Source organism: Pseudochaenichthys georgianus, chromosome 18 (assembly GCF_902827115.2).
Source record: "Pseudochaenichthys georgianus chromosome 18, fPseGeo1.2, whole genome shotgun sequence".
NCBI classification, from domain to species: domain Eukaryota; kingdom Metazoa; phylum Chordata; class Actinopteri; order Perciformes; family Channichthyidae; genus Pseudochaenichthys; species Pseudochaenichthys georgianus.
The window spans coordinates 2,424,679-2,447,715 of record NC_047520.1 but is presented as its reverse complement, the minus strand read 5'-3'; the positions used below and the strand labels follow the sequence as shown (position 1 = coordinate 2,447,715).

The 23,037-nt window shown below is 41.4% G+C and overlaps 2 protein-coding genes across 3 annotated transcripts in view; both read left to right on the top strand.

Annotated features, from left to right (window-relative positions):
- The window catches only part of col4a6 (collagen, type IV, alpha 6), a 171,188-nt gene extending 156,313 nt beyond the window's left edge, over nucleotides 1-14,875 (top strand). For both annotated transcript variants that reach the window (XM_071206609.1, XM_071206608.1), the window contains 14 exons: nucleotides 730-793; nucleotides 877-951; nucleotides 1,227-1,334; nucleotides 1,924-2,031; nucleotides 3,102-3,293; nucleotides 3,413-3,529; nucleotides 4,113-4,274; nucleotides 4,363-4,461; nucleotides 4,669-4,821; nucleotides 5,903-6,019; nucleotides 6,925-7,116; nucleotides 8,388-8,559; nucleotides 8,752-8,866; nucleotides 9,785-14,875. In XM_071206609.1, coding sequence (XP_071062710.1) covers nucleotides 730-793; nucleotides 877-951; nucleotides 1,227-1,334; nucleotides 1,924-2,031; nucleotides 3,102-3,293; nucleotides 3,413-3,529; nucleotides 4,113-4,274; nucleotides 4,363-4,461; nucleotides 4,669-4,821; nucleotides 5,903-6,019; nucleotides 6,925-7,116; nucleotides 8,388-8,559; nucleotides 8,752-8,866; nucleotides 9,785-10,045 — 1,935 coding nt within the window. In that variant the 3' untranslated portion in view covers nucleotides 10,046-14,875. The remainder of the gene's footprint in view (nucleotides 1-729; nucleotides 794-876; nucleotides 952-1,226; nucleotides 1,335-1,923; nucleotides 2,032-3,101; nucleotides 3,294-3,412; nucleotides 3,530-4,112; nucleotides 4,275-4,362; nucleotides 4,462-4,668; nucleotides 4,822-5,902; nucleotides 6,020-6,924; nucleotides 7,117-8,387; nucleotides 8,560-8,751; nucleotides 8,867-9,784) is intronic.
- A 1,125-nt stretch (nucleotides 14,876-16,000) lies between these two features.
- Nucleotides 16,001-21,584, top strand: ankrd46b (ankyrin repeat domain 46b). The gene is made up of 4 exons (XM_034106370.2): nucleotides 16,001-16,109; nucleotides 17,134-17,476; nucleotides 19,984-20,142; nucleotides 20,325-21,584. Exons 2-4 carry the CDS (start codon nucleotides 17,166-17,168, stop codon nucleotides 20,539-20,541), a joined length of 687 nt encoding a protein of 228 aa, XP_033962261.1. The 5' UTR covers nucleotides 16,001-16,109; nucleotides 17,134-17,165; the 3' UTR covers nucleotides 20,542-21,584.
- The last annotated feature ends 1,453 nt before the right edge of the window (nucleotides 21,585-23,037 follow it).

Here is a 23,037-nt window from a genome sequence, read left to right as displayed (position 1 = left end):
TATATACAGTCTATGTGTGAAACCCGTGCCTATTGCCAAGCACTGATGTTATATCTTTATATTTAAGGCCAAGCTCAAAGTAAAATCGATAAACCACTCCATTGTTGTGGTTTCTGTGTTGCCGTAGCAGCCGAACTGACCAGGAAGTACTAAATGAAAAGTATAAAAAAAAAAAAAAATGGAACAAAAAAAATTTAAATGTTTTGCGAGATCTCTTTTTTGTTCAAATTATTATTATTTTTCTTCTCCATGTCCTCTAGGGGGCTCCGTACATTAAGTATGGTATTCCTGTCATGCCATGTTTTTTCTCTGTTGATAAAGAGAGGCATGATTTCCACCCCAAAGAATCTGTACTATTGCTTAAAAAAATATTTGAAACAGAGAATTATTATACTAAACAAACGTAAGCAGTGGCAAATTGATATACTAAAATATTACTGACTTACAAATTATATATAAACAAATGAATTACACATCCGAAAAGGGGTGGGAAGCGGGTTACACAAACGTAATCCCACCTCTTCTCCCAAAAACTAAATTACTAACATATATATATTTAGTTTTTGCTTAAAAAGATATATTTCGTGTGTTTTGTTTTTATGTTATCCTTACATTTCTGCCTCATGTCATTTTAACTTTTTTTCTTTCTTGTGAAGCACTTTCTGTGAAAGCTGCTATACTAAATAAACGTATTATTACCAATGAGACTCACTGATTGGATGCTTTCAGGGTGATGACGGCACACCTGGTTTCAATGGAAATCCTGGAGAAAATGGCCGACCAGGAGGCAAAGGTGAGCGCACGCTAAAAAACATCAATCATATGTGTTTATGAAAGTGTAAATGCAGACTTTGACTCACGTATTTTGTTCCTCAGGTTCTCCCGGAGAGAGCTACGGTTATCCCGGAAGATCGGGAGCTAAAGGACAACCCGGAGATTCAGGCTTCCCAGGTAACACCCACCATGTTTGATTTTAAGACTGTTATTACCCATACTAGCTCCGATACCCTGCTTTTAACCGACCGAAAGATTGTTAAAACATATAATACAGTGAATCTTTGTGTATTCACATTTCCGCATAGTAGTAAAAAGAAAAGTCGCTAACTCCCTAACTGTGTGGACTTGTACTGTTTTTATTCCCTTTTTTTGCTTATATTTAAACCATAATTGCTTCTTTTAATATATCCCTTTTCTGTATTTCACACCGTATTGATGTCTCTCTTCAGGCGGGCGTGCGAATGACGGCGCTCCCGGTGACAGCGGTTTCCCAGGAGGTCCAGGCTACCCCGGATCAAAGGGAGGTCCAGGTGATGGAGGCCGGCCTGGAATAACGGGTAAGAGATAAAAACGCTGCAATGGCAAACTGATTTTTAAGAAACGGGTAAAAATCACATTCGTAATAAAATAATGACTTTCTGTCCTTTTTAATGTCCTGTCTTGTCGTCTTCTTTCCTTTCCTTAGCTTTAATTGTATTTCCTTTCCTTCTGAAGCCTCTTTCCTTTCCTTACCTTTCTTTCCTTTCCTTTCCTTTCTTTTCCGAAACGTATTTCCTTTATTTTGATTAACTTCTTACCCTAATTTAGTTTCCTTTACTTTCCTTTGATTTACTTCCTATCCTATCCTGTTCTTCCTTTCCTCAAACCCAATTTCCTTTCCTCTCCCTTCTTTTTCTCAACCTGATCCCCTTTCCTGTTTCGTTTCCTATTGCCTTTCACTGTATCCTCTCGTCCTGTCCGACCCCTCTCCTCTCCTTTCCTTTCTTTTTCGCAACCTGCTCTCCTTTCTTTTGATTCGCTTCCTTTCCTAAAAACCAATTTCCCATCCTCCCCTCTGCTGTCTACATCGCACATCTTTAAGAAACGAGTAAAACTCACATTCAGAGGAAGCGAGATTGTAACATGTTCACCTCCTTTCCTCTGCAGGCTCCCATGGTTTCCCCGGGCCAAAAGGTCAGTCTGGATATCCAGGAAGACCAGGAGCAGACGGGACTCCTGGACCTCCTGCTGGGCCTGGAGGTCCCGGAGCCAAAGGTGAGACGATTATTACACTTTCTTTCAAGACTGTACTCAAGAGTTTGAAGCTTCAGTGATAACGCTAACATTCAAATGTGCGTGTGTGAGGCTAGGGCAGGAACGCTTAGCTTAGCTTAGTTTAGCTTAGCTTAGCTTAGCTTAACTTAAAGGATGAACACTGGGTTAAAAGGCTAGCCAAGCTCCGTCCAAAGAATAAAAAAGTTCTGCAAAAGCTTCAATAATATAAGAAATGTGTTGTAAAATGTTAAATATTTAGTTTTTGAGATGCTTGTTGGTTGATTTTGTTGCTTTTGGTAAGCATGTAGGTTATCTGTTTCCCCCTGTTTCTCATCGTGATGCTAAACTAAGCTAAGAAATACACCGGCATAGCAAAGCAGTAAATTATCAGCATTTGTATACAGTGTGATTAACAAGCAAATGTTTTTCTATATACTAAAAGTTATATGTAAAATCGTATGAATGTTCTTTTTTTGTTTATGAAGGACGTAGCTAAGTAAAGTACAGTTTATTTAGTGTGTTTCCTGAGGAGTTTGAAGCTTCAGTGATAACGTTGACATTTAAATGTTAATTTTTCAGGTTTTTGTGGCTGGTTTATTTCACCTTAATTCGGTTTTAACTCTGTATTTTGGCTTTTTGTCGGATTAGATTCCAGTGGTTGCTTCATAGGATTGTTTCTCACTTGTTTCATTCAAACATTTCCAATTACTCCAGAGCATTGCAAAGACCATAAGTCAAACATTTACTGGCTTAAAAAAAGCACAGATCATTTCCAATATTCTCATGTTTTAATGTCACCAAATATTCAGTTTCAATCCATTGAGTGTTGGCATATAAGTGGATACAAACTGGAACTGGACAGGACATGTATTGCGCTAGTTTATCTGTTTTATTTGTTGTATGTCCTATACTGTATATATGTCGCACTGTTAGAGGAGCCTGAGACCTACGTTTTTCATTGTCATATCTACACTGTAGCTAATGTGCAAATGACAATAAAAGCCTTGAAACTTTAAACCTGAAACGTATTACCCCAGTATGAACAAACCCTCTCTGTTGTGGTTGTGCAGGTTTACCTGGATCCCCTGGTTTGGATGGTCTTAATGGCCTCGCTGGACCTAAAGGCCTCCCAGGAACACCAGGTGGGAACGCTGGAGGTCGTCCAGGAGCTTCCGGTATTCCCGGTCTGAAGGGAGAGAGAGGATCCTACTACCCTGGGGGACCAGGATACCCCGGAGCCAAGGGACAGAGAGGAGACCAAGGTGAGCTTCACGGGAATTAAAGGTCACCTGAGGAAGAAGTGACATCAGTGGGTGTATCAGAGTATGAATTAGCGAATATAAAAATTTCAAAATGGTTTGTTTTTATTTGTGTGTGTCAGGTGGTCCCGGACGCTCAGGGTTCCCCGGTCTTCCCGGACCCCCCGGTCCCACGGTGGGATCGGACGTTCTTGGACCTCTTGGAGACCCTGGACTCCCTGGACTGGATGGAGAATATGGTAAATATGTTCACTTTCTGTCCTTTTTAATGTCCTATATTGTCCTCTTCTTTCATTTCCTTTCCTTACCTTTCATTTTCTTTCCTCTCCTTCTTAAGCCTCTTTCCTTACCTTTCCTTCCCTTTCCTTCCCTTTCTTTTAACCCAATGTCCTTTCCTTTTGTTGTATTTCCCTCCTTTCTTTTAACCCAATTTAATGTCCTTCCCTCTCCTGTCCTTTCTTTTTATCAACCTGCTTTCCTTTCTTTTGATTTACTTCCTTTTCTAAAACCAATTCCCCATCCTCCCCTCTACTGTCCCATCCTATCCTGTCCTTTTCTTTCCTTTAATTCCTTCCCTCTCCTTTCCTTTCCTACCCTCTCCTTTCCTTTCTTTTCCGAAACTTCCTTCCTTTATTTTGATTTACTTCTTACCCTAATTGTCTTTAGTTTCCTTTACTTTCTTTTGATTGACTTCCTTTCCTCAAACTCAATTTCCTTTCTTCTCCTAGCCTTTCCCTTTTGTGCTCAACCTGTTTCGTTTCCTATTTCCTTTCACTGTATCCTCTCGTCCTGACTCCTCTCCTTCTCTCCTCCTCTTCTCAGGTTTCCAGGGTCCTCCAGGTCCTCCCGGTCCTCCTGGTCCCGGCACAGCTCAGGGAGACCGAGGAGACCCTGGACTCCCAGGTTTCCCAGGATCCCCCGGGAGAAAGGGAGAACCTGGTTTTCCCGGAGGCCCCGGACTCCCCGGAAGCCCCGGGTTCAAAGGTCAGTGAAGCTCCGATTGGCCTGTAAACAATATGAAATAAACCCCAAAAGAAAGTGTGAGAGACAAATGTTTTGGGGTGTTTTTTAGGAGGAATAGGAGAGAGCGGATACAGCGGAGGTCCTGGTCTGAAGGGCTATCCCGGTGATTCTGGATATTACGGACACAAAGGAGCCAAGGGAGTGCAAGGTAAGAGGACTTAAATAAGAAGTTAATAAAAGTTAGGATAAGTTAAGCCGCTTTCCCTCTACGTTTTCGTGTTGTTTTTTTGTTTTGTTCTTTCCGTTAACTGTCAAGTGGGAACTAAGTATTTTTTTGTACGTTTTTGTGTTAATTAAAAAAGCTCCATCTTATCTTATCTTATTTCCTCGTCTCTCTCCATCCCTTCCTCTCCAGGACGTCCCGGTCGTAAGGGAGCCCCCGGACACATGATTCCCAGGATACCGCAAGACTTCGAGCGACCCTACGGAGAAATTGGTTACCCCGGAGGAGGTGGAGGAAGCGGGACTCCTGGAGAACCCGGACAGCCGGGACTCCCCGGACGTTCAGGTGAGGAATCACACAATCCAGATCTTTGTTTTTGTTAAAAAAAAATATTTTTGGTGATCACATTTTTATTTAGATTAATACACAACATGTACAATTTATTTTTAAATAAAATAACTAAAAGTACTTGAGAAAAAGTAAAAAAAGACAACAGCAATTACTTACAAAACATACAAAATGCAGAATACATATGTAAACCAAAAATAATAATAATACAGACAAAGAGAAATAATTTTTTTTTAAATATAACAGATTTGTGTTCCCATTAAAGACAAAAAAACGATATATATTTTTTTAAGAAAAACGCCAAAAATGATATCTAAATGACAAGAAAACATCAGGTTTCGTTCTCATTATTTGGTTGTGTTCAAAGGAGTAGTTTAGTATTTAGTGAAAGTTAAACGAGAAGATGGATTTCACTCTGAAGTCTGTGTGAGTTTATGGCGGGAATACTTAGCTTAGCTTAGCTTAGCTTAGCGTAATGAATGAAAACTGGGTTAAAAGGCTAGCCAAGCTCTGTCCAAAGATTAAAAAAGTTCTGCAAAAACTTCAATAATACAATAAATGTATTATAACATGTTGAATATTTAACCTTTGAGATGCTTGTTGGTGTTTTTTTGTTGCTTTTGGTTAGGATGTAGGTGATCTGTTTCTCGTCTTCATGCTAAGCTAAGCTAAGAAATACACTTTACTGGCATAGCAAAACTTCTCACCAGTAAACCATCAGTGTTTTTATACGGTGTGATTCACATAAGATTTTATATTTACAAACATTATACTGTATGTACCCATGATTAACATTTGTTGTTTATCAAGGATGTAACTAAGTAAAGTACAGTTTATTTAGTGTGTTTCCTGTTCAACAAAACAGCTTCAACTTCAATACTATAAGAAATGTGTTGTGAAATGTTATATATTACGTTTTTTAAGATGCTTGTTGGTGGATTTTGTTGCTTTTGGTAAGGATGTAGTTTATCTGTGTCCACGTGTTTCTCGTCTTCATGCTAAGCTAAGCTAATACGAACAAAAAAACTGCTCTCTGGACTTTTTGTTGACGGCTGAGTGAACGTGTGTCCTGCTTTAGGGTCTAAGGGTCGTCCCGGTCCTGGAGGCAAACTGGGCCAGACTGGACCTCCTGGTTACCCCGGATCTATCGGTGAGGCCGGATCCCCCGGTTTCCCCGGACCCGCTGGAGAACAAGGTCAGACATTTACATGCTATGATAAACGTACTTATACCAGAAATCTCCCCCATTGCAAATACCTGGACTCTTTCTAAGTTAGTGTTAGAAATATATCACTCGTCACTGGATTGAGCTTCAATATCAGGATCCATGTATTTAATATCCTCTCCAGAATGGAAGTAGTCCTCACATACAGAGCATCAACTAGTTCCTGAACAGTGTCCTTCACATGCTGATATCCAAGAGAGGGAGTTACACAGTCACAAGATGGAGGAATACCGGTTCTTGTAGGTAATCATACATCCTGTCATGAATACTGAGTTTTTTCTCAAAATGTTGACTTTCTCTAAAAATTCTGACTTTCTCTCAAAATTCTGACTTTTTTCTAAAAATCGCAAAATTCTGATTTTTTTTGCTCCAAATTCCGACTTTTTCGCAAAATCCAAAATTCTGACTTTTTCTGAATACTTAAAAATCCCTCGTCACCGGCTTGAGCTTCAATCTCAGGATCCATGTATTTAATATCCTCTCCAGAATGGAAGGAGTCATCACATACAGAGCTAGTTCCTGAGCAGCGTCCTTCACATGCTGATATCCAAGAGAGGGAGTCACACAGTCACAAGATGGAGGAATAGAAAGCAGTCTTCAATGTTTACTTCAGATTAACTCCACGTCAGAAATGAGCATGCTTGATGTCTCTCTCCATAGAGGCTGAATCATCATGTTAATCACATAGCTATCATCTGCCTCAAGCAGTCCTGATGCTCTTCTAGGTCATCACACATCCTGTTATGCACACAGCTACAGTTGGGATACCTTTGTTATCACGTGGACTCTGATATTGGACGAGGACATTCAGTATTTTCCCAACAGTTAGCATGCGAAACAAACCTCTTATTTCTTCTTGTTGTCTCGTCCTCCAGGCGCCACTGGGTCCACGGGTCGCTCCGGAGCCCCCGGGGCTGTGGGTCGTGGCTCAAGCATCGGATACACCCTGGTGAAGCACAGCCAGAACGCCCAGGTGCCCATGTGTCCTCAGGGCATGGCCACGCTGTGGGACGGGTACAGCCTGCTGTTCGTGGAGGGGCAGGAGAAGGCTCACAACCAGGACCTCGGTACGGAGAAACGTTTCATATTCAGTCGCTAACGTGATGTTACAGAGGTTTGAAGGACTGTTACCTTCATCTACCTTTGATTTGTGAGCCGATACATCCTGTCTGCACTTTCCACGACGGAAGCTTTGAGCTAGATTACCAAAAGTAATAAGATTCATTAGCGTACTAAAGACGAGAATAGTGTTTTAGAAAATGTTTGGAAAATGTGAGAAGTAGAAAGTACAGGTATTTGAGTTCAACATGTAAGAAGTAGAAAGTACAGGTATTTGAGTTCAACATGTAAGAAGTAGAAAGTACAGGTATTTGAGTTCAACATGTAAGAAGTAGAAAGTTCAGGTATTTGAGTTCAACATGTAAGAAGTAGAAAGTACAGGTATTTGGGTTCAACATGTAAGAAGTAGAAAGTTCAGGTATTTGAGTTCAACATGTAAGAAGTAGAAAGTACAGGTATTTGAGTTCAACATGTAAGAAGTAGAAAGTTCAGGTATTTGAGTTCAACATGTAAGAAGTAGAAAGTACAGGTATTTGGGTTCAACATGTAAGAAGTAGAAAGTTCAGGTATTTGAGTTCAACATGTAAGAAGTAGAAAGTTCAGGTATTTGAGTTCAACATGTAAGAAGTAGAAAGTTCAGGTATTTGAGTTCAACATGTAAGAAGTAGAAAGTACAGGTATTTGGGTTCAACATGTAAGAAGTAGAAAGTTCAGGTATTTGAGTTCAACATGTAAGAAGTAGAAAGTACAGGTATTTGGGTTCAACATGTAAGAAGTAGAAAGTACAGGTATTTGAGTTCAACATGTAAGAAGTAGAAAGTACAGGTATTTGAGTTCAACATGTAAGAAGTAGAAAGTACAGGTATTTGTGTTCAACATGTAAGAAGTAGAAAGTACAGGTATTTGAGTTCAACATGTAAGAAGTAGAAAGTACAGGTATTTGAGTTCAACATGTAAGAAGTAGAAAGTACAGGTATTTGGGTTCAACATGTAAGAAGTAGAAAGTACAGGTATTTGAGTTCAACATGTAAGAAGTAAAAGTAAAGAGTAAAATAAGTAGTGGAGTAAAGTACTGATACCAGAAACATGTACTTAAGTACGGTAACGAAGTATTTGTACTCCACTACTTCCCACCTCTGCACTGTTGGAGGAACCTGTGACTTCAGTTTTTCATTGACTACACTGTAGCTACTGTGCTAATGACAATAAAGCCTTGAAACGTATCACTAATTGTCTCCCCTCTCTCCCCTCTCTCCCCCCTCTCTCTCTCTCTCTGCAGGTCAGCCGGGGTCTTGTCTCCCCCGCTTCAGCACCATCCCCTTCCTCTACTGCTCCCCCAACGAGGTGTGTTACTACGCCTCTCGAAACGACAAATCCTATTGGCTCTCCACCAGCGCTCCCATTCCCATGATGCCCGTTGCCGAGCAACAGATCCAGCAATACATCAGCAGGTACTGGCCCTCGTTCAGGACTGCAGGACTCATACATTCACAAACTAAACACCCTGAAACTGTATTTCCCACCAACGTATGCTGGAGCAAAAGTCCCTACGTATTCTCTGTCTATAAAAGTCGATTTCTTTGCCGTTTTTATGACAGAAATTACGTTTTAATAATTGCCTCTCTCCTGTCCTTATGTTCCAGGTGTTCAGTATGTGAGGCTCCCTCTCTGGCTGTAGCCGTGCACAGCCAGGATCTGAGCATCCCCACCTGCCCCCCCGGCTGGAGGAGTCTCTGGATCGGATACTCCTTCCTCATGGTAAAACAAACAATAACATCAATAACTCACTATACACCCTAAACATCACATTTAGACGTGTTTTAGTGACATAAGGGAAATAGCAAAGCGTTTTCTTCATATATGTTCACATTCTTTGTGTAATGTTGGCGTAATGGATTGACTTTACTGTCATTGTATACACACCCCCGTTGAGGAACATGGTTAATATGAAATGTCCAAAATACCTATTTTCTACAACATTTTAACAATTATCAGCTTGTTAAACACGTCCCTTCCTCGTGGTCAACTTTAAAGTACTCACAAACCAAACTACTGATAGATGTCTCCGGGTAATACTAATGTCCATTTCAATAGGGTTAACGTATTTTCTTTATCCGAAGCTAGGGTAGAAAATACCAGATGGTGTCGTCTTCTGTACCGATAGCAAACCCTTGAGCTAGGATTTAAATATGTTTTCTTTGTTTTTATAAATGAGAAGTTAAAGCCGAAGATAACCGTCTTTTTCCCGTGTGGAAATGGCTCTATTTTCTCCAACATTTGAACCAATCAGCTTGCTAAACATTAACTTGCCTTCTTCACACGCTGCTCTGACAAAACGATGTTGCAATCAATAAAGAATATCTCATCTAAACGCCTGAACTTTTGATAGAACATCCATAACATTCTGTTAGCACTATTTCTATTCTATTCGTATTTACTTTCACTATGTTATCTGTGTTGTTGTGTTGCACCGTCGGAGGGGCAAATGGGACATGTTTAGCAAGCTGATAATTGTTAAAATGTTGTAGAAAATAGAGCCGTTTCACTCGGAAAAGACGGTTCTCTTCGGCTTTGACTTCCACATGTATTCAAACTAACAACACATCCTAGTTCGAGGGCCTCGAGGGTCGTAGCTGTCTGTACAGATGGATACTAAATGTCCCTCTCTCCGTGCAGCACACGGCGGCGGGATCCGAAGGTGGCGGTCAGTCTCTGAATTCCCCCGGTTCTTGTCTGGAGGATTTCCGCGCCACGCCGTTCATCGAGTGCAACGGAGCCAAGGGGTCCTGCCACTTCTTCGCCAACGAATACAGCTTCTGGCTCACCACCGTGCAGCCGGGCACGGAGTTCCTCTACGCCCCCGGACAGGAGACCCTGAAGGGCGGCCAGGAGAGATCCAGAGTCAGCCGCTGCCAAGTCTGCAGCAAGCTGTTGTAGTGTCAGCACCTCGGAGGAGAAGTAGAGGCGTTCAAGGTCACCTATTATGCAAGATCCACTTCTCCATGTCTCTACATCAACATGTGTCCCCTCTTCTTCATGTCTCTACATCAACATGTGTCCCCTCTTCTTCATGTCTCTTCTACATCAGCATGTGTCCCCTCTTCTTCATGTCTCTTCTACATCAGCATGTGTCCCCTCTTCTTCTTGTCTCTTCTACATCAGCATGTGTCCCCTCTTCTTCATGTCTCTTCTACATCAACATGTGTCCCCTCTTCTTCATGTCTCTTCTACATCAACATGTGTCCCCTCTTCTTCATGTCTCTTCTACATCAGCATGTGTCCCCTCTTCTTCTTGTCTCTTCTACATCAACATGTGTCCCCTCTTCTTCATGTCTCTACATCAACATGTGTCCCCTCTTCTTCATGTCTCTACATCAACATGTGTCCCCTCTTCTTCATGTCTCTTCTACATCAACATGTGTCCCCTCTTCTTCATGTCTCTTCTACATCAGCATGTGTCCCCTCTTCTTCTTGTCTCTTCTACATCAGCATGTGTCCCCTCTTCTTCATGTCTCTTCTACATCAACATGTGTCCCCTCTTCTTCTTGTCTCTTCTACATCAACATGTGTCCCCTCTTCTCCATGTCTCCTCTACATCAACATGTGTCCCCTCTTCTTCATGTCTCTACATCAACATGTGTCCCCTCTTCTCCATGTCTCTACATCAACATGTGTCCCCTCTTCTTCATGTCTCTTCTACATCAGCATGTGTCCCCTCTTCTTCATGTCTCTTCTACATCAGCATGTGTCCCCTCTTCTTCTTGTCTCTTCTACATCAACATGTGTCCCCTCTTCTCCATGTCTCTTCTACATCAACATGTGTCCCCTCTTCTTCATGTCTCTTCTACATCAACATGTGTCCCCTCTTCTTCTTGTCTCTTCTACATCAACATGTGTCCCCTCTTCTTCATGTCTCTACATCAACATGTGTCCCCTCTTCTTCATGTCTCTACATCAACATGTGTCCCCTCTTCTTCATGTCTCTTCTACATCAGCATGTGTCCCCTCTTCTTCATGTCTCTTCTACATCAGCATGTGTCCCCTCTTCTTCTTGTCTCTTCTACATCAGCATGTGTCCCCTCTTCTTCATGTCTCTTCTACATCAACATGTGTCCCCTCTTCTTCTTGTCTCTTCTACATCAACATGTGTCCCCTCTTCTCCATGTCTCCTCTACATCAACATGTGTCCCCTCTTCTTCATGTCTCTACATCAACATGTGTCCCCTCTTCTCCATGTCTCTACATCAACATGTGTCCCCTCTTCTTCATGTCTCTTCTACATCAGCATGTGTCCCCTCTTCTTCATGTCTCTTCTACATCAGCATGTGTCCCCTCTTCTTCTTGTCTCTTCTACATCAACATGTGTCCCCTCTTCTCCATGTCTCTTCTACATCAACATGTGTCCCCTCTTCTTCATGTCTCTTCTACATCAACATGTGTCCCCTCTTCTTCATGTCTCTTCTACATCAACATGTGTCCCCTCTTCTTCATGTCTCTTCTACATCAGCATGTGTCCCCTCTTCTTCTTGTCTCTTCTACATCAACATGTGTCCCCTCTTCTCCATGTCTCTTCTACATCAACATGTGTCCCCTCTTCTTCATGTCTCTTCTACATCAACATGTGTCCCCTCTTCTTCATGTCTCTTCTACATCAACATGTGTCCCCTCTTCTTCATGTCTCTTCTACATCAACATGTGTCCCCTCTTCTTCATGTCTCTTCTACATCAAAACCATTAGCCAATCAGTAACCAAGGTAACCCCCCCCCCCCCGTATCACCTGAATTTCTCGAGCTCCATTGAGTTCTTTCTAACCAAATCTCTCTCAGAGGGGCGTGGGGAGGGGCTCCGTATTTTCATCTAAAGTAACAGACAGAGAATCAGCACTTTGGAAACAGGGCTGAAACAGAGGGGATTATGGGTAATGCTGCAATGTTGGTGTTTCGAGCCAATCAGAGACATGTTTTGCATATATCTGAGACCTGTGATACATTGATGAAAAGCAGTATAATAGGTGACCTTTAAGGAGGAGTAAATGTATAGAAGAACACTGACTGAAAAGAAGCCCCTCTCTCCTGCTTCTCCAAAAACAACATCAGAGTTTTAGGAATGAATTGCTTATTACAAATGTTTTTAAAAAAAGGAGCGTTGAGGAAATGGAGAGAGAAGAGCTGCATATGTGGTGGTTCTTCTCCAGATCATCACCGACAATGGTGCTATTTGTGTACGTGTTTATTTTGTGTCTGTTGTCTCGTTGTTCTTTTCTTTTTTGGTGAGGATCATTCTCGGCTACCTCGGACAGTGCCAACCCACTTTGCATAGCACCGCTTACACCACATGTGCTCCAGTGAACCAGTTTTAAGTCGGTTTTGTTTGAAAGTTGGTTGGAATTAAAGTCTTAATTTCTGTGAACTGATCCAACTGAAGTGAAATCACCTGATTCCTGATCACAAACGCCTTTTTAGTGAATTAGCCGCCATAAAACGTTGCTTTTTTTCTATCTACCGCCCTGTTCTGCTTTAAATGCATTTATCTTCCAGGTTAAGAGAAACAACCAATTTAAATATTCTCACAAAAGAGGGTTTTATTCGTATGGAAATCAAATAACCCAGACACGTTATAAGGCAGAAAAGAACCAGATGTATCCAAATCCTTTCGATAATTTCCACGTTTGCTCATTTCATTTGATTCTCTATCGAAACAACGACTTAAGTGTCGACCAAACTCCAATATCGCAGCTTCAAAGTAAGCGTTTTCAGACCGTAACGATACGTCCACACAGCAGCTCTAGACGAATCTTCCACCGCTTCCAACGCTTCTCTGCCCGTTGACTTTGAATGGGGATGATGTCACTTTGCCTCGCTTTTCGCCGAACTGCATTGTGGGGGAGCGAAGCGAAGATTTCCAGGATTTCCAGGATTCAAAAATTGAGCAATGTTCAACTTTTGAAGCTGAGCTGGAAGCGCCAGCCAATCAAACACGTTTATGCAAATCTGACATTAGAAGCGCTAGCCAATCAAACCGCGTGTAAGCAGGGAGAGCCAGACCGCAGTTCATTTCCTCATATTCCAAACGAGAAGTTACGGTAGCAAATCACCCGGTTCTTTACGACCAGAACTATTAACGGGATACAAACCGGAGGACCCAGGCATGGAGGGAGGTGGCAGAGACAGTGGGGGAACTGGTAGGTTTTCGCCTGTTTGGGGAGTTTATATATATATATATTGCTCGCATAAAATCCCCGGGGTTTTTGCTTTGTATGTCGGGGGCGGAGATTCATGTGATTGGTTGTTGGTCGCAAAAAATCCCCAAGCTGTCAGACACGCCCAGCTCCAAGATTTTCAAGATGTTTGAAAAGCTGCTGCACAAGGCAGCGTTGCATTGAAGCTTGCCGGTGCGCACGTCTGGCGTGCGACCAACAACCAATCACATTAATCTCGGACACACAAGCACGCGATTTGATTGGCTGGAGCTTGAAAAGTTCTCAACTTTCGAAGCGAGCAACGGACGCTGCCGTGTGGACGTACCGTAACATGTTCCTTTTGACGTTACTTTCAGCGCTTTCTTCAGTCAGATGTTCATCGTTTACAGGAATGATCTGTAACTTGGCGACCTGGAAGTTAGACCTGGAGCTTGTAAGATCCTTCTTTTCTGGAAATAATAGTCAAAAAGGAGCTTTTAATAAATACTTCCTAAGTTAAGTCCACCTGCTAGTGAAGCTAGTAAGTGGAACTTGAGTTAAAGTTCGCAATTTGCGGTTCAAAATCATGCAATAAAATGCCTCTGCAGTCGTTTTAAATTCACATTGTTCCTGTTTTATACGCCTTTTATATCTGTTCATTTCATTATGGTGCTACAATACCCTGACAGCTGACTTGAAACACGACTTTTTAAGACATTAAACCGCATGCATTTCAAGGAATAAGCGACACTTGCTCAAAGCAACTGATTGATATATCTTCTATATATTGCACTGATGGGTTAGAATAATAGACCAAATCCACCTTCATCTTTACGTCGTGACCAAACTAGTGTTTTTCTTTTTAAATCACCCCAACCAAACACTCAATTATTGCTGTACATAGTGCTTTCTGTATTTCCCACCAAAGTATGCAAAAGTCTATAAAGCTTTTATGTTGTTTTTTTCAGTCTGTATCTTTCGTCTGTCCTTGTATAAGAAATAGGAAGAAATACGTGTTTCTGTCTATAAAAGTAGCCGTTTTTATGACAGAATTCCCGGTTTTTTTTTTTTTACTGCGGTGTCGATGTAATCCTCTTCTCGTCATCGTTGGACGTTGAAAGCTTCTGGGTGACTTGTAACCACTATGACCACTGTGTCGAGCACATAGCGCTGTCTCTCTGCTGGTAGCCCTGATGTTGATGTCACAGCCTTTGTGGTTTTGTAATCTAGATTGTAATTATTTTACCTAAATCATGATACTATCCCCTGGTTTGTATTTACTGAGTTGGGAGGGAATGGGAAGATAATGATGTGTACATTAAATATTATGAGGAAACGAAACAAAATGCCTTTAGGATTGTGTTTTTATATGGAAAATATATTCGCCACTGATGATTTAACAGACCCCCGAACAACCGTCTGATTTGGTCTTTACCCCCATTTTCCAAACACACGTGGTGTATGGAGTGACAGAGAAGAAATGCAGTTTTCCTCAAAGAGGATCGATCACGATAACATGGTAATGACATGTCTGTTACTGTAATGTGTATTTCTGTGCTCACACACTTAAATAAAGTCTCTAAACTAACTGAGAATATTCATTGAAGATGGTTTTGTCCGTGAAACAACGAGGTATTTCAGGTCTTTTTACGTGTGAACTCCACTGAGAAGATGACAGGTCTTTGCTTTGTGCTTGGAAAACCAAATTAAAAACATGTCCACCTTGTTTGAAACATATACACGTATTGCCTTGTACAACTAAGAGGAGCCCTAACTTAACTTATCCCTAGTAGGCTATTGCACATACACGAGTAGAAAATACACAATTATACAATATAAACGTCTCAAAATAGCAGACCAAACTGAAATTAAAGAGTGAAATGATCATAGGTGACTATGAATATAAAAATATGTAAACTATCAGTTAAATAAAACACGATTGAAAAATATTTGTGCACACTAAATGATAGAATTATATTCCCTATTGTCTTTTTGAAATTATTATTATTTTCTTTATTCACTGTTTCTCACATCTTTCATTTATCATATATACTCTACAAACAATCCCAGGCCGTGCATGATTCAGATATAAAAACAATTTAATATACATAGAACATATATATAGTTAATAAAAAAACATACACGTTGAAAGCCAAGTAGTGGAAGCAAAATATATTACATTACATTACATTGCATTTAGCCGACGCTTTTATCCAAAGCGACTTACAATAAGTACATTCGACCAGGAAGACACAACCTTGAAGAAAACAGAAGCATATAAGTACATCAGGTTTCATAGAGCCAAGTATTTCAAGTGCTACTCAACTGGCTATAGATAAGCCAGTTCTTTATTAGTATATAAGTGCTCTGTTAGCAGTTCTTTGTTAGTCATTCTATCGCTCGAAGTGGAGTCGAAAAAGATGAGTTTTCAGTCTGCGCCGGAAGGTGTGTAAGCTTTCTGCGGTCCTGATTTCAATGGGGAGCTCATTCCACCACAAATAGTGCAATACAAATAGTGGTCAAACATGGTCTACAGTGAATTTAAAAAGTAGTAGGTGAAGCAAACATGAATATTGAAGTATGTTAACACCTGAACTCCTAGAAAACTGTATAAAAAATACACTTTTTAATTGATTTTTTAGACCAAAAAACGTTAATGTGTGTATTAAAATCCAACTGTAATGACACCTCCCTGACAGCAGGGGGCGCCAGAGCCCTTCCTTAGCAACAGAGGAATCCCAGCATAACAACAACACGGCTGCTAACGTTAGCTCGAAGAGGAGCGGAGTGTATTTTTCTGCTAATTGGGAACTTATCAACAGGTGAGTCTCACATCTGACAGCCCAAACAATGTATAACATACGTGTTCACCTCATGTGTATGTTTCTATAATCGTTCAATCACACGTTAATCGTGTGTAAAATCGTTAGCTTTGAAGCTAGCATTAGCTCCGCTAGCTCCCTAATAACTAGCATCACCTACTAACGTTTTATTTCTGTTTAATATCAAATGTTTCTGCGTGAATAAATACAAATATTGTTTAATGTGTAACAGTGGTTAAATGTTACTGCCATTTTCATCACTGTCAGCTAGTTGATGCTACAGTTAGCTAGCTTTTCTATTTTAAAGATGTATTAGCTTCACGGACAGTTGCTAAAAGTGGTTTCTTGAGATGGTTTTGTAATTAAAAAGACATGTTATAGTGTTGCATTCCGGGTTTATACGTATTTACGGTAGCTATGGTTGATAGTGCCTTCATATCCTTACGCATCCATCTGTTTTTCACATAAGCAGTATTTTATTCCTCTACATTTTACTTTATGTTTTAGCTCGTATTTACTTCTCCTGCATTGGTCACTTTGTTATATCCTCCTGCACTATTTTATTTATAATTTGTTTATTTTTTCATTATCTGTATTGTTGTATGTCTTACATATATTTATGTTGCATTGTTGAAGGAGATTTGCATAGCCATATCCACACGGTAGCTGTGACGTATTATGCTCAGGAGAAGAGAAGCTACTACTTTACAGAGAAATACTCCTTAATATAAGGATTTGTTTAAAATACCGGCTCTAACAATATATATAGGAGATGAAACAAATAAAACAGATAAAATAGTGCAGGAGAAGGGGTTTAATAAAAATGTCTTTGTGTTTTAAAAGCTGGATTTGGTAAAGTTTTCTTACAGTTTTAGTGATTTCTCCTGAGGTTTAGAGGAGGCGCCGTGGGAATTGTAGTCTTTTATACTCTGGTTGACTACAGATGTCACGAGGGGCCTTTCTTTTAAAAAACAAAACACTGGCTCTAACAATATCTCCTGTTCTCCTTTTTCCTTCGATGCAGGTACGCTGGAATTTTCTGACACCCACTCGGACATGTCCTATGTCTTCATCAATGACTCGTCGCAGACCAACGTGCCGCTGCTGCAGGCCTGCATCGATGGAGACCTGCCGTTCGCCAAGAGGCTCCTGGAGACGGGCTGCGACCCCAACATCCGGGACAACCGGGGCCGCACCGGGCTGCACCTCGCCGCCGCCCGGGGCAACGTGGACATCTGCCGCCTGCTGCACAAGTTCGGAGCCGATCTGCTAGCCACCGACTATCAAGGGAACACCGCTTTGCATCTGTGCGGACACGTGGACACCATCCAGTTCCTGGTATCCAACGGGCTGAAGATCGATATCTGGTAAGCAGAGTACACACATCCTTTACTCGAGTAGAAGTACACATACTCGTGTTTAAAGATACTCTGGTTAAAGTAGAAGTACTTTATAGAGTATCCAGCTGCATCCAGTAGTATAGGAGAGATTATCATAACTGATTCATCATTTAGTTTACAGACTAGCTTGCCCTATCAAATGGTGGTTAAACCGCCTGATGTTATCTTTACAGGACAGAGAGTAAATATTGGGACTTCAGTGTTTCCCACAGATCTGAAATATACTTGGGCGGGTGGTGGCAGCGGGGGGGGGGGTGCCCAAAAAAAAAAAAAAAAAAAAAAAAGTTTTAACAACATGTTTATTTATTGACTTTTCATTCCTGTATAATCATTTTGCGCAAAGATGGCACTGTTTGTCAGAGCACTTCATCCTTCTGGGATTTCATGAAGAACAGCTCCAACGCCTGTGTGTATGGGAACACCTCTGGTGCTGGTCCATTAACTGCCAGTGTTTCCCACAGATCTGTTTCCCACATATATGAAATATACTGGGGGGGGGGGGGGGGTGAGGTGACGTGCAACAACATTAACCTTTCTGTTGGTCGCTTGTTAGCAGACCCTTCACGCGATGGCAGAGCGAACAGTTACAGGCAGAGCCCATTATGATAGCCCTATAGTTTAAATCTACTACCCACACATGGAAATGGGTTACTTTAAAAAAAAAAAAAATGTATTTAGGAACCTATCCATGTGATTTTTAGTGGGGGTCGAGCTCAAATCCTCTAGGGGGTCCAGGGGCATGCCCCCCCGGTAAGATTTTATTTTTATTTTTGGAGTTAAATGCATCAATCTGGTGCATTTTGAGGGCAAAATAAAGAGACTAGATCTATGGAAACACCTATATTAAACAGAACTGTATACATTTCAATAATCATAAAATCATGGCCATAACCAATAACATACCATTTCCAATATGAAAAAAACACTGAAACTTGTTTATTAATTTATTTTTGGTTCATTTATAGTTGTGAGTGTGTCTGTGCTCCTGAATCAGCCTCTCCTGTCTCCCTCCTCTCCCCCCTGCTCCTCTTTGAGGCAGCAGCAAAGACTAGTTTTCTCTCAACAAGTTTTAAAAGTGTATCTTACCTTTTTTTAGGTTAACCATAAATCCATCCCCTTTGATTACTATCCATCCTCCATGTCCTGTAGTAACCATAGCAACTTCATCCTAACCCCTTTAAACCATTGGAGGAGATTTTCCCGGTAAAAAAAATAAAATGATTACGCCTCGGCGGCTGCTGCTTGTGTGTGTGTGGTGGTCTGCACACACCCCTCCTAGAGACACTACATGCTGATATACACCTGAACATCAGCAGGAGAGGACTCTTTAAAGTAGAGACACTACATGCTGATATACACCTGAACATCAGCAGGAGAGGACTCTTTAAAGTAGAGACACTACATACTGATATACACCTGAACATCAGCAGGAGGACTCTTTAAAGTAGAGACACTACATACTGATATACACCTGAACATCAGCAGGAGGACTCTTTAAAGTAGAGACACTACATACTGATATACACCTGAACATCAGCAGGAGAGGACTCTTTAAAGTAGAGACACTACATGCTGATATACACCTGAACATCAGCAGGAGGACTCTTTAAAGTAGAGACACTACACACTGATATACACCTGAACATCAGCAGGAGAGGACTCTTTAAAGTAGAGACACTACATACTGATATACACCTGAACATCAGCAGGAGAGGACTCTTTAAAGTAGAGACACTACATACTGATATACACCTGAACATCAGCAGGGGAGGACTCTTTAAAGTAGAGACACTACATACTGATATACACCTGAACATCAGCAGGAGAGGACTCTTTAAAGTAGAGACACTACATACTGATATACACCTGAACATCAGCAGGAGAGGACTCTTTAAAGTAGAGACACTACATACTGATACACACCTGAACATCAGCAGGAGAGGACTCTTTAAAGTAGAGACACTACATACTGATATACACCTGAACATCAGCAGGAGAGGACTCTTTAAAGTAGAGACACTACATACTGATATACACCTGAACATCAGCAGGAGAGGACTCTTTAAAGTAGAGACACTACATACTGATATACACCTGAACATCAGCAGGAGAGGACTCTTTAAAGTAGAGACACTACATACTGATATACACCTGAACATCAGCAGGAGAGGACTCTTTAAAGTAGAGACACTACATACTGATACACACCTGAACATCAGCAGGAGAGGACTCTTTAAAGTAGAGACACTACATACTGATACACACCTGAACATCAGTAGGAGAGGACTCTTTAAAGTAGAGACACTACATACTGATATACACCTGAACATCAGCAGGAGAGGACTCTTTAAAGTAGAGACACTACATACTGATATACACCTGAACATCAGCAGGAGAGGACTCTTTAAAGTAGAGACAGTAGAGTTCCTTTGACTCTTGACTAACAGCTGTCTGTCCGCTCTTCTCCTTCACAGTAATCACAACGGCTCCACCCCTCTGGTTCTGGCCAAGAGACGCGGCGTCAACAAGGACGCCATCCGCCTGCTGGAGGGTCTGGAGGAGCAGGAGGTGAAGGGCTTCAACAGAGGAGCCCACTCCAAACTGGAGACCATGCAGATGGCCGACAGTGAGAGGTGTGTGTGTGTGTGTGTGTGTGTGTGTGTGTGTGTGTGTGTGTGTGTGTGTGTGTGTGTGTGTGTGTGTGTGTGTGTGTGTGTGTGTGTGTGTGTGTGTGTGTGTGTGTGTGGTGTGTGTGTGTGTGTGTGTGTGTGTGTGTGTGTGTGTGGTCCTAACTGTGGTTTCCTCCGTGCTCCAGTGCGATGGAGAGCCACTCCCTGCTGAACCCCAACCTGCAGAGCAGCGAGGGGGTGCTGTCCAGCTTCAGGACCACCTGGCAGGAGTTCGTGGAGGACCTGGGCTTCTGGAGGGTCCTCCTGCTGCTGGTGGTCATCGCTCTGCTCTCTCTGGGCATCGCTTACTACGTCAGTGGGGTCCTGCCTTTCTCCAGCAGCCAACTGGAGCTGGTGCACTGAGGGAGGAGAGGGGGAGAGGAGAAGAAGTCCAGAATCCATTGTTTATTTTGTTTACTTGCAGCCAAAGTCTTTTTCTCTGCTATCTGAACACCTTCATATTATACTCTTTTGATTTGCATTGAGTTGAGTTGGCCCGCAGCACCATTCGTGTTTCCTCGCGTCACTCAAACTAGACGTGCTGGCGAGGAGGCGGGGCTTATCTCCATGTAGATACCGTGGTATACACCAACAACAAAGTTAACACATTGTACCGTGATTTAATTGTAATTCACGTATAATAACTAAATACTGATACAGACTAGGGACGAAAACATGAGTTCGTGCTTTTGCAAGTGTGCTTACAAGAAATTTATGTTTTCTGAAAAGATGGGATGAACGAGGAAAAAGTCATCTCTAGATCCAAAAGAACAAAACTCACACACTCAATTAGACTGCGTACGCGTGGGGCGATCGAACAGGAAGTGTCTCGTACTAAAAACAAGTGTCGGTTTAAATAATGTTAAATATTCCCTCTTTAAAGTGAGATCAAGCTGAACTAGTATGAAAATGAGAAAAAGGCTCCTGCTTTGTTTTAATCCAAACACATGTCTTTGTATACCCGCTATGCTCTGCCACCAGCTGTGTGTCGCCATTGTTTTGCATATTTTCTCATATTTGTCGGATCTTTTAATCGTGTTATTTATCAATTATCTTCTGTCTTCTTTTTCCTGCATTCTGTATGTGTTGTTAAAATCTTGCTTTCTTAACCCATTTCTCATGTAATCAATAGACTGGAGTTTTGGTAAATGATAAATATTCCTAATTCTGCATCGTCCTATTAAAGTAGAAAAGCCCCTCGATCGCGTTCTAGCAGAAGCACGCGGCTGTGTTGCATTATGGTCATATAAAGGCGCCATGCTCACCCGTAGGATGGTGGCAGCAGCTTAACAATGTGTTGTTGTATTTTCCTTTCTATCTCAATGTCCTTGTACACCATGTTCATGTTATCTGTTTATTTTCTGTCTTCATGTGGACCCAGAATAAAGTGTGATTATAAACAACAACCCGTATTGTCAGATCTGCTTTTTGTTTCATCGAGAGTTGAAGTCCCGCCCATCTACTTCCGCCCCATGGGACCTTATTTCGGAAAAAGTACGTATTGAAGTCAATGGAGAGAGAAATATTATCTCTCCATCCCGTTTGAATTATGCCATGAATTATACACATGTTTGTCAATCTTAAAAAATAATGTCCATGTCAAAAAAGTCACAGTTTGTCGTAAAACTGTTGAAATATAAGACGATGAAAAATACGCAACTAGAAAGACTACAAATCCCAGAAGTCCCGGTCCCGCATGCTGGCTCTTACGGGACCGACTAACTCCCCTTGTGTGTGTGTGCAGCTCTCAACGTGCCCAGACTTGGAGTGATTTTCACCTCTTTTAATACTTTCCGCCTCGTTCTGAGAGAAAGAAGTGAGATGTTCCAACGGGACGGCCGTCTTGGTGTGTGGTGCGAGACGGGAGAAAATGTATATTAATTGTAAAAAATCTATAATATTTACATCTGACAAACGATATACTGTATTTAAGTGGAGAGCTGCTGATTCAAAAGAGGTCGTGTGGAGAAGAAATGTGCAACATGTGCATGATTTACACATGTTGAATATATGGGGCCTTTAGCATGGTCTCCATTCCATAAGAATGTGTTCAACCCTCTGTAATCGTATTTAACCCAATTGCCCCTTAGATGAACATCCATTGTCTAAACTCACCATTCATACAACTTGACATTTAGACATTTAGTCAGTGAAAAATAATAACAAAGTCAGACTTCCAGCCGTTTCACTTAATTAAGAGCTTTTAATGAGACACCTGAGCTTGTCTTTCATAAGCTTTTGGGGCCAGACGCCAGGCTTATGAAAATAGATTTTAAAATGTTTTTGTGTGGCCATTGCAATCCCTCATCCTTCTGCGTCCCCCGCCGGCTACCCCCTCAAGCACCGCTAGGGGTCCCCATACACCTGGTTGGGAACCACTGAAGCAACCAGAACCACACTTTCACTTATTTTATCCATTCATTCGTTATTCAGATTTGACTATAGGATGGAGCAACACGGTGGAGAATGACTTGAATGATTCTGAATGTTCTGAGGTTGATGCCTTAAAAAAGCTATTGTTCTACTAAACATGTGTTTACTGCAAACGGGCAAACGTCTGCATAATAAAGCTTCTTTGTCCCATAATACATCTCCCATTCGTGTGATCTATTTAAAGCGTAATTTGAGCCTAATAGTGTTTATTTTACATTAATGTTGGTGCTTAATCATGCTGTAAATTACAAGTTTAGGAAGCACAATTGTTTTTTGGAGAAAATTGCAGTTTGTCCGTTTTTCACCTTCGGTTTAAGATGCCTCCGCGTAAAACTGACTCGCGCTATATACTTGTCTCCCTCTCTCCCGTCGCGCGGATGGGAGTGTATGATCACAAAGCGGAATATCAGGACTTCCCGGTAATCA